The sequence below is a fragment of the Somniosus microcephalus genome, chromosome 15, assembly GCF_052327205.1.
Source record: "Somniosus microcephalus isolate GS21.2 chromosome 15, FLI_Smic_1.0, whole genome shotgun sequence".
NCBI classification, from domain to species: domain Eukaryota; kingdom Metazoa; phylum Chordata; class Chondrichthyes; order Squaliformes; family Somniosidae; genus Somniosus; species Somniosus microcephalus.
In genome coordinates this window covers 29,299,175-29,314,641 of record NC_141001.1, presented here as the reverse complement: position 1 = coordinate 29,314,641, position 15,467 = coordinate 29,299,175, and the positions used below count along the sequence as shown (strand labels likewise).

The following is a 15,467-nucleotide window of genomic DNA, read 5'->3' as shown; positions in this document are numbered from 1 at the left end:
GCGGCCCATGGCTCTGTTGGAGTCGGAAGGAAATCTCCTGGCACACGGAGCGGTTGGCCATAGACGAGCTCTGCCGAGGACGAGCAAAGATCTTCCTTGGGTGCCGTGCGAAGACCCAACATGACCCATGGTAACCTGTCCACCCAACCAGCGCCTCGGAGGCTGGCCCTCAGTGCGGCTTTGAGCGACCTGTGAAATCGCTCGCACAGGCCGTTCGCCTGTGGGTGGTAGGCTGTGGTGCGATGTAGCTTGATGCCAAGCCCTTGAGCCACTGCGTTCCAGAGCTCAGAGGAAAACTGCGGCCCACAATCGGAAGAGATGTCCGCCGGTACCCCGAAACGGGCGACCCAAGAGGAGATGAATGCCCTGGCTACGCCCGCGGAAGTGGTGGATGACAAAGGAACTGTCTCTGGCCATCTAGTGGTGCGGTCCACCATCGTAAGAAGATGAGTTAACCCGTGCGAAGGTGGAAGTGGCCCCACCAGGTCCACATGCACGTGATCGAACCTACGTTCCGGAACAGCGAAGGTGGCCAATGGAGCCTTGACGTGACGCTGCACCTTGGCCTTTTGGCAGACCACGCAGGTGTTGGCCCAGTCGCGGACATCCATGTGCATGCCCCGCCACACGAATTTGGATGACATCAGCCGTTGCGAGGCCTTCATGCCCGGGTGTGACAACCCGTGTATGGCGTCAAAGACTTTTTGGCGGCAGGCGACCGGCACGATAGGGTGAGGATCTCCTACGGAGACGTCGCAAAGTAGTGTGGTGCCCGCGGCATGGAATTGGACGTCGGCCGCTTGGAGACTGGAGGGGCTGGTCCGGTAAGCTTGCACCTCTGGATCCGAGGCTTGATCTGCAGCCATGAGAGCATAGTCGATGCCGAGCTGGACTGCATGAACGGTCGCGCGGGAGAGGCAATCTGCCACCAGGTTGTCCTTACCAGCCACGTGCTGAATGTCAGTGGTGAACTCCGAAATAAACGTAAGGTGACGTTGTTGTCGGGCTGACCATGTTTCGGCGGTCTTGGCCATGGCGAACGTCAGTGGCTTATGGTCAATGAAAGCAGTGAAGGGACGTCCTTCTAGCAAGAACCGGAAATGGCGGATGGCCAGGAAAAGAGCTAGCAACTCCCGGTCAAAAGTACTGTATTTTCGCTCGTTGCACCGTAGTTGACAGCTGAAGAATGCCAGCGGTTGCCACGTACCATTTACCCACTGTTCTTGCACTGCGCCAATGGCGTAATCTGATGCGTCGGTGGTGAGGGCGATGGTGGCACCTGGCAGCAGGTGCGCCAGCATGGTCGCGTTGGCGAGGGCGCCTTTCCTGTCCACGAACGCCCGGTCCATGTCGACCGTCCAGCAAACCGGATCCTTGCCAGGCTTGCCCTTGAGGGCCTCATACAGGGGCTGCATGAGCAGAGCTGCCTTGGGCACGAAACGGTGATAAAAATTTACTATCCCGAGGAACTCCTGCAGGGCTTTGATGGTCTGTGGGCGCGGAAAGGACGTCACCGCCGCTACCTTTGCTTGTAAAGGCACTGCTCCCTCTGGTGTAATGCAATGCCCCAGGAAATCGATGTGTGGTAGACCAAACTGACACTTGGCCGGGTTGAGAATCAGGCCGTGTTGGCTGAGGCGACGAAAGAGAGTGCGCAGGTGCACAATGAGTTCCTCCTTGTTCCGACTGGCCACGAGGATGTTGTCTAAATAAACAAAAATGAATTTGAGGTTCCGCAGCACAGAGTCCATGAGACACTGGAAGGCCTGGGCAGCGTTCTTCAAACCAAAGGGCATCTGCAGGAATTCAAACAGGCCGAATGGGGTGATGACTGCAGTCTTCTGCACGTCCTGCGGGTGTACCGGGACCTGGTGGTATCCTCGGACCAGATCCACCTTTGAAAACACGGTGTTCCCAGCCAAATGGACAGAGAAATCCTGAATGTGGGGGATCGGGTATCGATCAGGAGTGGTAGCATCGTTAAGCTGTCGATAGTCGCCGCATGGCTGCCATCCGCCGCCAGGTTTTGGTACAATGTGGAGAGGCGAAGGCCAGGGACTATTGGACCGGCGAATTATTCCCAGGCGTTCCATCGTAGCGAACTCCGCCTTCGCGACAGCCAGTTTGCCGGGTTCGAGGTGCCGGGCCCGAGCGTGGACCGGGGGGCCGGTGGTAGTGATGTGGTGTTCCACACCATGCTTCGTGGCCGTAGAGGAGAACGTAGGCCTGGTCAGGTCCGGAAATTCTCCGAGCAGGTGAGTGAACTCGTCCGGAGTTGGGAAAGCGCAGGAGATGGTGCGCGACATGGTGTTGCCCCGGTGACAGGGAATGGAGTGAAACGTGGCCGCGTTGACCAGCCGCCGGTTCCGCACATCGACCAGGAGGCCGTTGGCGCACAGGAAATCTGCGCCGAGGATGGCTTGTGAAACCCTGGCCGTAACAAATTCCCAAACAAATCGCTGGCCGCCGAAACACACCTGGACCCGCCGTTTGCCGAAGGTCCAGAAAGCACCGCCATTAGCCGCTTCGAGTGAGATACCGTGCCTCCCAGATTGAACATCCATAGTTAACGTGGGAATAATGCTGCACTGTGCGCCGGTGTCACATAGGAATCGTCGACCAGAAATGGTATCGGTGATGAACAACAGCTTGCCAGAATTTCCGATTGCCATCGCAGCCGCGGGGCACCCATCAGACCTGCTCTTCTGTTGCCGGGGTTGCAGTTGGAGATTTTTTTTTTTTTGGGAGCGAAGTTGCAGGGAGGGCGGCAACATCGGGCTTTCGCACCAAACCGCGCGTGGTAGAAGCACAGCCCCGCAGGTTGAGGGGCTGGGGCGGCGTCCGTGGGGGATGGTCGCCTCGTGGCAGCGCAGTACTGCTGCGTCACCGCGAAAATTTTATCTGCTTCGGCTGCAAGCTCAGCGCAGTCTGTGACTTCGGACCAGGCCAGGGCTGCCTGTACCTGCTCCAGTAGCTGACTGAGGAATAGCTCCCTGAAGAGGAAGCATTGCGGTTCGGAGCCAAGGAGCATGAGCATTTGGCTCATGAGTTCCGACGGCTTGGAGTCCCCGAGGCCAGGCATAGCGAGCAGTCGGCGGGCGCACTCCAACTTCGTGAGCCCAAAGACCTGCAGCAACCGCGCCTTGATCGTTTCATACTTGCCGTCGTCCGGGGGGTTTCCGAGCAGGCTGACGATCCGCGAGGCAGTGGAGCTGTCAAGCGCGGAGACCACGTAAAAGTAACGGGTCTGATCCGCAACGATGTTTCGTAGTGCGAACTGGGCTTCGACCTGGATGAACCACAAGGACGCTTGTTGTTCCCAGAATTGCGGTAGCTTCAATGCAACGGCGTTTGTTTCCATGCTTCGCTCCTTCTGCGAAAAACGTTCACAAAAGTCGGGGTCACCAATGTAGGAATGTTTAGTTCCTATCAAGAGACTGAGGTCGACTCAGGCGATCAAACAAACGATGTTTAATGAAAAACTAACAGAGTTTAACAACAAAATGCAAGAGAACTACGTATATAGGTCTAGTCAGTTCGGAGGCTCCACGAGGACTGCTAGGGCGGTCCCGTGGTTGGCGTCATGACGTCATCACGTTTTTCCCGCCGGTGGGGGATCACGTGATGAACGACGTGACGTCATCACGTTTGCCCGTGCTCTTAAAGGGACCGCGCTCTCTACATGCAAACAGTAAAAACAAAGATACAGACTCAGGCTGTTGCTAACATATTGTTAAAGGGAATTATATACAGTTGGTCTGAGTCCCTTAGTGGCTCCGCCACAATCTCCCATTATTTGTCATTCCTGCTGTAGCTACTTTAGTTATTTTAGTATTCCCTTCACCTGGAGTATCTATATCACTGTTTGTGACCTGAACTCTGCTCCTATCTCTTTTTTATCTTTAAACTATCTGACTGAGCCCTCCCCACCTCATGAATGTTGATAAACGCTTTAAAAATTGTAAGGTACACAAAGGCCCATCTGCCCTCTCAGGTGGACATCAAAGAACCCGTGCAACTATTTTGAAGAAGAGCAGGGGAATTCTCCCCAGTGTCCTGACCAATACTTAGCCCACAACCAACACCTAAAAATAGATTATCCAGTCATTATCACTTTTGCTGTTTGCGGAACCTTGCTATGCACAAATTGGCTGCCGCGTTTCCTACATTGCAACAGTGACTTCACTTCAAAAAGTACTTAATTGGCTGTAAAGCATTTTGGGTCATCCTGAGGTCATGAAATACGTTATATGAACGCTAGTCTGTTTTTCTTTCTTTCTCTTTCTTTCTCTCTCTTTCTTTTTCTTTCCTTCCTCCCACATTTCGGCCGCCACCAAACACATTCTCCTCTCCCCTTTCAGCATTCCGAAGAGACGGTTCCATCTGCGACACCCTGGTTCACTCTTCCATCTGTCTGAACAGCCGCACCCCTTCCCCGCCACCTTCCCATGCAAGCGCAGGAGATGCAACACTTGCCCTTTCACCTCCTCCTTTCCCACCGTCCAGGGCCCCAAACACTCCTTCCAGGTGAAACAGTAATTTACTTGTACTTCTTTCAATTTAGGATACTGTATTCGCTGCTCACGATGTGATCACCTCTACACTGGGGAGACCAAATGCAGATTGGTCGATCGCTTTGCTGAACACCTCCGTTCAGTCCGCAAGCGTGACCCTGAGCTTTCGGTTGCTTGACCATTTTAATTCTCCTTCTGACTCCCACTCTGTCCTCGGCCTCCTATACTCTTCCAATAAAGCTTAATGGAAGCTCAAGGAACAGCACCTCATCTTTTGATTTGGCACTTTACAACTTTCCAGACTCAACACTGAGTTCAACAATTTCAGATCATAACCACTGCCCTCATTTTTCCGGACAGAAGGTAATGATTCTGCTGTTGCCATTTACAACTCCTCTAGACCCATCTTTTGTTTCTTTACTTGTCCCATAACCACCCCCTTTCGTTTTGCATCATCATCCCTTTTGTCTTTTAATCTCTCCTGCCTTTCACCTTATCGGTGACCTTCCCTTTTGTTCTTTCCTCCCCTCCTCCTCCCCACTTTCCCTGCCTCTGTACTTGCTTAAAAAGTGTTGCATCTCTAATTTTTTTCCTGTTCTGGCAAAAGGTCATGAACTTGAAACGTTAACTCTGTTTCTCTCTCCACAGATGCTGCCTGACCTGCTGAGTATTTCCAGCATTTCTATTCTTATTTCAGGGCCTAGAAATTCAGTATAGCCACGTTTGGGGCGCTACAGCCGGGTGTTCGCTAAATTTAGTGCCCGGCGCAACTTAGCGCCACCTTCGCCGATATTCAGTTGCATCGCCCCAAGAGGTTGCTGCTGCACTAAAGCAGGCGATGCACGACTATCATAAGGCGCTAAGCCGGCGTGCTGAGGCGCTAACACCGAGGGCGGGCGCAGCGCAGGTGCGGCGAGTTTCTGAATGAAGGCAGACACGCTGGCGCCGGTCAGCTCTTAAAGGGGGAGGGTCGACTTGTTTGGCTGCCATGCCCTGCACACTGCAGCCCTGAAGCAAGGCCTGACCATTGCTGGTTCATCAGTTCTACGCCCTGGACCATGGGGAAGCCCGCTATTCTTCCAAATCCCATTGCATGCTCTTGCTGCTTGTCCAGGGTCATGGGGAAGGAGATGTACTGACGTCTCCTTCTGAAAAGGGCATTGTTCACCTGGCAGATGCAGCAATGTACTGTGAACTGGGAGATGTTGGCAATGTCCCCAGTAGCGGATTGGAAGGAGCCGGTGGCATAGAAGTTGAGAGCCACCGTCACCTTCACTGCCACCGACAGAGACGTCCTGCTCCTCAGATGTGGCTGCAGATCTCTGCGAAGCAGGTGGCAGATCTCAGTGACCACTTCCCTTCTGAATCGCAGCCTCCGAACACACTGCTCCTCAGACATGTTCAGATATGAGAACTGCTGGCGGTATACCCTGGGTGGGTAAGGCCTCCTGTGCCGACGCCTGTTGGCCCTTCTCCATCTGGCCATGACTGGCACTCTCTCACGGCGTCTCTGATCCCTTTGAATGCAATGCAGAAAGCCAATGTTTCCACACATTGCAGCCCCCATTATATGTGGCAACTCAAGGCTATGGCACTGAAAGTTAAATCCAACTGCAAAGCTCTGGCCTGAAGCCAGAAGTACCTGTGCGAGCACTGAGTCAAAGCAGAAAGCTCTCTGCCTTTGTCTCTCTCCAAATATCCATCTGTCACACAGAAGGATTGGCACAAAATGGCTGCCACTTATAATGCAGGAGGAGTCCCCTTTAAATAGCACCCCCCGCGCCCCGCAGTGACTGGGAACCGTTCCCCTCTACCAGTCGCTGGGGGCGCCAGGCGCAAAGAAGGGCGGCGCCACTGAAGTTCCGGTTCGGGGCGCACCAAGGGCGTTGCACCATGAAATGACGTCAGGATCTGCGCGCGCAGCTGAGCGGGCGCTGCGGTTTAGCGCCGCCACTAAATCTTGAGTGAATTTCGCGAGAGGCACAGATCGCACCGCGCCCGGGCGCTAGCCGCTTAGCGCCCCACTTCTCCTCCTCCTAAGGCGCTAGCGGCTGGCGCTAACAACTGAATTTCTAGGCCCAGATGTCCAGCATCCGCAGTATTTTGTTTTGTTTCAATATTTTATGTATTCAGGCCCTAGAGATGATAGGACAATATTCCAGCTCCCCAGTTATTTTAACTTTGACCTTCAATGTATGTGCGGGAAAGTGTACCTTTCTCCTGTCTGCCGAGACACAGGATACAGAGGTTATTCAACATTGCTGTTGGATAATGCCAATAAACAGAAAGGGAAAAAAAAAGAAAGTAAAAGAAGAAAAAGAAAGGAAGAAAGAATGAAAGACAGACAGGCTTGCATTCATATAACACATTACATGACCTCAAGACGACCCAAAGGGCTTTACAGCCAATGAAGTACTTTTTGAAATGGAGTCACGGTTGTAATGTAGGAAACGCGGCAGCCAATTTGCACACAGCAAGGTCCAACAAACAGCAATGTGATAATGACCAGATAATCTATTTTTAGGTGTTGGTTGTGGGATAAGTATTAGTCAGGACACCGGGGAGAACTTCCCTGCTCTTCTTCAAAATAGTGGCACAGGATTTTTGATGTCCACCTGAGAGGGAAGACGGGGCCTTTGTGTACCTTACAATTTTTAAAGGGTTTATCAACATTCATGAGGTGGGGAGGGCTCAGTCTAGAAAGTTTAAAGATTTTTTAAAAAGGGATAAAAGCAGAGTTCAAGTCACAAACAGTGATATAGATACTCCAGGTGAAGGGAATACTAAAATAACTAGGATTTATGAAAGGGAAATCCTGTTTAACAAACCTACTGGAGTTTTTTGAGGATGTAACTAGTGGAGTAGACAAAGGGGAACCGGTAGATGTGTTGTATCTGGATTTTCAGAAGGCCTTCGATAAGGTCCCACACAAGAGGTTGGTGAACAAAATTAGGACACATGGAATTGGGGGTAATTTACTAGCATGGATTGAGAATTGGTTAACAAACAGAAAACAAAGAGTAGGGATAAACGGGTCTTTTTCAGGATGGCAGACTGTGACTAGTGGGGTACCGCAAGGATCGGTGCTTGGGCCTCAGCTATTCACAATCTATATCAATGATTTGGATGAGGGGCCTAAATGTAACATTTCCAAATTTGCTGATGATACAAAGCTAGGTGGCAGTGTCAGTTGTGAAGAGGATGTGAAGAGGCTTCAAGGGGATCTCGACAGGCTCAGTGAGTGGGCGAGAACATGGCAGATGGAATATAATGTGGATAAATGTGAAGTTATCCACTTAGGTAGAAAAAACAGAAAGGCAGAGTATTTCCTAAATAGTGAAAGATTGGGGAATGCAGATGCTCAAAGGGACCTGGGTGTCCTTGTACATGAGTCACTGAAAGTGAATGTGCAGGTGCAGCAAGCCATTATTAGGAAGGCAAATGGTATGCTGGCCTTCATTACAAGAGGATTTGAGTACAGGAATAAAGAAGTCTTACTCCAATTATATAGGGCCTTAGTGAGACCACACCTGCAGTACTGTGTACAATTTTGGTCTCCTTACCTAAGGAAGGATATACTTGCCATAGAGGGAGTGCAACGAAGGTTCACGAGATTGATTCCTGGGATGGCGGGACTGTCGTATGAGAAGAGATTGAGTAAACTAGGCCTATATTCTCTTGAATTCAGAAGAATGAGAGGGGATCTCATTGAAGCATACAAAATTATTACAGGGCTTGATAGGGTGGATGCTGGGAGAATGTTTCCCTTGGATGGGGAGTCTAGAACCAGGAGCCACAGCCTCAGGATAAAGGGTAGGCCATTCAGAACTGAGATGAGAAGAAATTTCTTCACACAGAGGGTGGCGAGTCTTTGGAATTCTCTACCCCAGAGGGCTGTGGAGGCTCAGTCATTGGGTATATTCAAAACAGAAATCGATAGATTTCTGACTAGTAAGGGCATCAAGTGATATGGCGATAGGGCCGGTGAATGGAGTTGAGGCAGAAGATCAGCCATGATCTCATTGAATGGCGGAGCAGGCTCGAAGGGCCGAATGGCCTACTCCTGCTCCTATTTCTTATCTTATGTTCTTAAAGTAGTTACAGCAGGAGTGACAAATAAGGAACACATCAAGTTAAATGGTGTGAGAAAGACAGCATCAGGGCAGAAGAACAGGTTAGCGTCTCTTGCCCAAGTAAGAGTTTTATATGCTAACGCACAGGGTATAAGAAATAAATTGAGTGAATTAGAGGCTCACATACAGCTTAGAGGGCATGACATAGTGGCCATACAGAGACATGGCTACAAAATAGTCATAATTGGGAGGTTATAAGATCTTTAGAAAGGATAGGGAAACTGGAAGAGGAGGAAGGGGTAGCCTTATTGATTAAATATACTATTACAACATTAGTATTAGAGGATATAGGTAAGGGAAAGCAATCAGCGGAGACTATGGTTAGAATTGAGGTATAAGGGAGGACTTAAAACTGTAATGGGAGTTGTCTACATGCCTCCTGATAGCAGCAATGAAGTGTCAGAATGTATTAATTCAGAGATTAGAGAGGCTTGATCAAAAGTAAAGTTGTTTTAATGGGAGACATTAATTTTCATATAGATTGGGAAGAGCAGAGTAGCTCAAGTCAGAAAGGTAGTGAATTTCCTGAGTACATTCAAGATAGATTTATGGAGTAACATGTTCTCGAACCAATAAAAGGGTAGGCCATACTAGATTTAGTAATGAGTAATGCATAGAAACATAGAAACATAGAAGATAGGAGCAGGAGTAGGCCATTCAGCCCCTCGAGCCTGCTCCACCATTCAATGAGATCATGGCTGATCATCTAAATTCAGTACCCTGTCCCTGCTTTCTCCCCATATCCCTTGATCCCTTTAGCCTTAAGAAATATATCCAACTCCTTCTTGAATATATTTAATGAATTGGCCTCCACTGCCTTCTGTGGTAGAGAATGCCACAGGTTCACCACTCTCTGGGTGAAGAAATTCCTCCTCATCTCTGTCCTAAATGGCTTACCCCTTATCCTTAGTCTGTGACCCCTGGTTCTGGACTCCCCGACCATCGGGAACATCCTTCCTGCATCCAGTCTGCCCAGTCCTGTTAGAATTTTATAAGTTTCAATGCGCCAGACTTAGTTAATAATCTAACAGTAAGGGAACATTTATCTAACAGTGATCATAATATGATCAAATTCCAATGTTAGATTTGAAGAGGAGAAACATAATACTGTGACTAAGATTCAAGATTTTGGTAAGACTAACTTTAACTGGATGAGACAGAGACTGACAACAGCAAACTGGTCAAAACTGTTATCAGGTAAAACTACAGAAATAGTGGGAGGTGTTCAAAAACAATTTAGCTTAATACAGGACCAATATATACCCCTAAGGAGCAAGAACTCTACTTAACAAATAAATCAGTCAAGGTCGACAAAACAGGTGAGAGATCACATGAATCTAAAGGAAAGAGCATATAAATGTGCCAAGAATAGGGTAGATCCAGGGGACTGGGGGAGATATAAAGAACAGCAAAGAAAGATAAAAAGATAGAGCTGTAAAAAGGAAATATGAGAAGAAACTTGAGGGATATCATGATTAACACAAAAGCTTTTTACAATTATATTAGAAGAGGGTAATCAAGGGTAATGTGGGCCCTTTAAAAACAGGCAGATAATATTGCAAATGAAAATAAGGAAATGGCAGACTTGTTGAATAGTTACTTTGCATCAGTCTTCACAATAGAGGAAGAGGATAATATACCTGACATTCCAGGGAAACTAAAAATGAATTAAGGACTGGAACTTGCTAAAGATAAAATAAGGAAGAAAACAGTATTCGAGAAAATAATGGCACTAAAGACTGGCCTGATGATTTCCACCCCAGGGTTTTAAAGGAAGTAAGTGAGGAAATTGCAGATGCTTTAGCCATAATCTTCCAAAGCTCTCTCGATTCAGGAATTGTCTCTTTAGATTGGAAAATTGCAAATAGAACTCTGTTATTTAAGAAAGGTGAGAGAAACCAGGAAATTATAGACTTGTTAGTCTAACACCTGATGTGGGGAAGTCACTGGAATCTACAGTATAACTAAGGACAGAGTGACTGAGCACTTATAGAAATTTGAGCTGATTAGAGAGAGCCAACATGGATTTGTAAACAGTAGGTCAGGTCAAACGAACCTAATTACATTTTTTGAGGAAGTACCTAAGTAGTAGACGGGAATGTCTATGGACTTTATATGGACTTCCAGAAGGCATTCGATAAGGTTCCATCTTGTTAGCTAAAATTAAAGCTCATAAAATTGAAGGCAAATTATTGACCTGTTTAAGAGATTGGTTAAGTGGTAGAAGACAGACAGTAGGGATAATGGGTATGTACTCGAATTGGAAGGAAATGACTGGTGGTGTCCCACAAGGATCTGTGCTGGTGCCTCAACTATTCATTATATTTATTACTGACTTAGATAATGCAATAGAGAGCCATGTATCCAAGTTTGCTGATGACACAAAGATTGGTGGCATAGTAAGTAGTGTAGACGGGAGCATAAAATTACAAAGAAACATTGATAGATTGAGTGGGAAAAACTGTGGCAGATGGATTTCAACGCAGGTAAGTGTGAGGTCATCCATTTTTGACCAAAAAAGAATAAATCCGAGTATTTAAATGGTGAAAAGCCAGGAACAGTGGAGCTCCAGAGAGATTTAGGAGTCCATGTACACAGATCACTAAAATGTAATAGTCAGCAGGTCAGGCAGCATCTGTAGAAAGAGAAACAGAGTTAACGTTTCAGGTTGATGACCCTTCGTCATTGACCTGAAACGTTAACTCTGTTTCTCTCTCTACAAATGCTGCCTGACCTGCTGAGTATTTCCAGCATTTTCTGTTTTTATTTCAGATTTCCAGCATCCGCAGTATTTTGCTTTTGTACTAAAATATAATAGTCAGGTACAAAAAAAAATCAAAAAGGCTAATGGAATGTTAGCCTTTATAACTAGAGGGCTAGAATATAAAGAGGAGGAAGTTTTGCTACAACTATACAAAGCCCTGGTTAGACCACATCTGACGTGCTGTGTGCAGTTCTGGGTGTCACACCTTAGAAGGGATATATTGGCTGTGGAAGGAGGGCAGTGCAGAAAGTTACCAGGGCTCCCGGGGTTAAATTATGAGGAGAGATTACATAAACTAGGCTCATATTCCCTGGGATATAGAAGGTTAAGGGGTGATTTGATTGAGGTTTTCAGGATTTTGAAATAAATTCATAGGATAGATGGAGAGAAACATTTTCTGTTGGTGGGGGAGTCTAGGACAAGGTGACATAACATTAAAATCAGAGCCAGGCCATTCAGAAGAAAAATAACAACAGAATATGCTGGAAAAACTCAGCAGGCCAGGCAACATCCGTGGAGAGAAATTAGAGTCAACGTTTCGGGTCAAAACCCTTTATCAAGACTAAAGAGGCACAGGGAATGAAATAGATTAAGAGGCCGGGCTGGTAGAGAACAAAAGAGAGGAGATATTAAGAGGTATTCAAAACGAGACGAGATGGTGATAGGACTAGTGGAGACAAAAGACGGCTCTAGATTAGGTGTGAAATGCGCTGGCAGAATATTCAGGAGAGAAGTTGGGAAACATTTCTTCACACAATGGGTGGTAGAAGTGTGGAACCCTCTCCCACAAAACGCAGTAGATGCTAGCTCAATTAATACTTTAAAATCCAAGATCGATAGATTTTTGCTAGCCAAGGGTATTTAGGGATATGGAGCGAAGGCGGGTGGATGGATTTAGGATACAGATCAGCCATGATCTCATTGAATGGCGGAACAGGCTCAAAGGGCTAAATGGCCTACTTTTGTTGCTATGTTCTTCATGGGACACCCCTTCCTTTAACATGTCTCACATAATGCAGTCCAGATCCATGCAATACACAGTGAAAAATAGCCCACAATATACAGCAGCAACGCTCACTATTTGATGTACAGCAGTGACAGTAGATTTTTGCATTCAACCGTGCCACCCTTAAAAAAAAAGGAAAGGGATGAGAAATTGAAAGGCCTAGCAGTGCAAGGCTGGTCACTGGTCAGTCAAGCAGGGCAAGGGGGCAGGTACTCACCATTCTAATTGTGCTTTTCTGTGTGTTTCAGGTTCTATGTATAACGCGTTTGGAGAAGCCTTGCTGCTCAAAATGGAGAATATCACATTTGAGAATGCTGAGGCCAGCAGAAACTCAAGCTCAACTTTTGAAATGACGTTGTCCAGCCCTTACAAGAGTGTTGAGATCGTCTTTATAGCTGTCGTGACTGGATCCCTCAGCCTGGTCACAGTGGTGGGCAACATATTAGTCATGTTATCCATCAAAGTTAATCGCCAATTGCAGACTGTGAACAATTACTTCTTATTCAGCTTGGCCTGTGCTGATCTGATCATTGGAGTCTTTTCTATGAACTTGTATACAGTCTACATTATTAAAGGCTACTGGCCTCTGGGAGCTGTGGTCTGTGACCTATGGCTAGCTCTGGACTATGTTGTGAGCAATGCTTCTGTAATGAACCTGCTGATTATCAGTTTCGATCGATACTTCTGTGTTACTAAGCCACTGACCTATCCAGCTCGAAGGACCACCAAAATGGCTGGGCTGATGATAGCAGTGGCTTGGATACTCTCCTTCATCTTGTGGGCTCCAGCCATCCTCTTTTGGCAGTTCATTGTTGGCGAACGCAAGGTGAAAGAAGGACAATGTTACATTCAATTCCTCTCCAACCCAGCTGCAACATTTGGCACGGCCATTGCAGCTTTCTATCTACCAGTTATCATCATGACTGTTTTGTACATCCAAGTCTCCTTCGCCAGCAGAAGTAGAATGAAAAGTCATAGGCCTGAAAGTCAGAAAGAGAAAACTTCTCGATCTTCCAACTTCCTCAAGAGTCACTTTAGCAAGCAGCAGAATAACAACAACTCCCCCAAGCCAAAAACGGACTCCTTCATTGACACCGTGAGGAACGGAGAGGTGGAGGAAAATTTCTCCACAAAACCCGTGGCCATAAGTCATCGTGAGGAGAAGGAGACTTCAAATGAGTCCAGCTCAGCCAGCACTGCCCCACCCAATCCTAAAGAGAAAAGCACAAGTGATGTCATACAGCATGCACAAGCGCCAAAACTGTCCAAAATGCAGAGCTCCAAATGGTCAAGGATCAAGATCGTCACCAAACAGGCTGGCAGCGAGTGTGTCACTGCCATCGAGATCATGCCCGGAAATGCGACAAACAACGCAGTGCAGAACAAGCCCGGCATTGTCGCCAGGAAATTCGCTAACATTGCGAGAAGCCAAGTACGAAAGAGGCGCCAAGTGGCTGCCAGGGAAAAAAAAGTCACGCGGACAATCTTAGCAATCCTTCTGGCGTTTATACTCACGTGGACTCCTTATAATGTCATGGTTCTCATCAGCACCTTCTGTGATGACTGTGTCCCCGAGACTGTTTGGGTCATTGGGTACTGGCTGTGCTACATCAACAGCACCGTCAACCCAGCTTGTTACGCCCTTTGCAACATTACCTTTAAGAAGACTTTCAAACACTTGTTACTGTGCAAATACAAGAATATTGGTAATGTAAGATAAAGTGAATGCCAGAGTCTGCTACTTGTTCTGCAATTTGTATTTACTATGGATTTAAAAATGGAAGTGTTGTAAAGTGGTATTTTCTGAGATACCAGACTTACACTGTGCTTGTATTCTAGGTCTAAAATTCTACTCTTTCCCCTCCTTAAGTAAAGCATGTACATACCATATAAACAAAGACATGACTGTGCAGAAAAAAAAATCATAACTCATACCAATATTGTGTAGGTGCTAGTGGTAGACCAAGTTGGAAATGTGCGTTTCCTTGTGTCCGGCTTCAGCTCAGCAACTCCAATTGTGTCAGGACGCAGAAGCTTGACGTGCTGAGAAATCTGTAAATTACTGTTACGAAAAATAAAGTAAAAGTGTAAGATATCCAGACAACTGTGACATGGCTGAGTGAATGCTGTGGCTGGAGTTTAATGGGCGATGAAAGATCCTGTGAGAGGTTTTTGACATCACCTAAACCCCAAGATTAAATTACAGTCTTTCCCTCACACTCAGCCATTCAAATAATGTAATGTGATCTTGACAAAAACAAACAAGCCCGTGACAAAACTGATATTGCACTGGCAGGGAATGGTGAGCAGATACAGTGATGCTGTCACTGCAGAACGTTACAGTCACATGATTCACCGAAAGGTACTATATTGGAATTATATATCCATTATTTATTTATAATGGGATTGTGTAACAAAGGAGCTGTTAGCGTCAAGGCATATATTGTAATGTGCTTCTTGTAATCTTTCCAATAATGCTATAGCTGGTGTAACTTTTATCCTTTAATATTATTTACAATATAAATATTTAAAACATTCACCCATGCTGCAGTGTGTTTTGTGGTTGAGTGATGGGACAGTTTATTCACTTTCTACATTTTACTTTCTTCATTACAATCAGATATTAATATCTAAAAGGTAGCAAGTATTTGGTGAGAAGGTTGCCTCCTGTCACAAGATGTTGTCCCATTATGAGTGTCCAAGCAAGAAAACCTGGCAGTGGCAAAAGATACCAACCAGAATGACATGGCTTGGGTAGCGGGGTTTACAATCCTGGACTTCAGAGATCTGAATCCCTCACGGTGTGTTACACAAAGAGTGACAGTTGGTTGGAAATGAATGAGGTCCCAGATAGGTTTCAACATGTGCAGTCTTCAGTTTTGTCATCTTAATAAGTTTGCCTGTTTGACCATTTGAGTTTGTGTGTCTTCCATTACCAGTTTCGAATTATTTTCTAAACAGAGATCAATATGGCAGCCAGGTTATGCCGTGTGAATTTGTATCACATTTCAGGAAGTATAAAATAAAACATTACAGAAGGAAACTTTTTA

General features: G+C 46.7%; 1 protein-coding gene across 1 annotated transcript in view; it reads left to right on the top strand.

Moving 5' to 3' along the window:
- Positions 1 to 14,956, top strand: part of chrm4a (cholinergic receptor, muscarinic 4a) — a 104,573-nt gene extending 89,617 nt beyond the window's left edge. The window contains exon 2 of the mRNA XM_086007598.1: positions 12,666 to 14,956. Coding sequence (XP_085863724.1) covers positions 12,671 to 14,137 — 1,467 coding nt within the window. The 5' untranslated portion in view covers positions 12,666 to 12,670 and the 3' untranslated portion in view covers positions 14,138 to 14,956. The remainder of the gene's footprint in view (positions 1 to 12,665) is intronic.
- Positions 14,957 to 15,467: the final 511 nt, after the last annotated feature.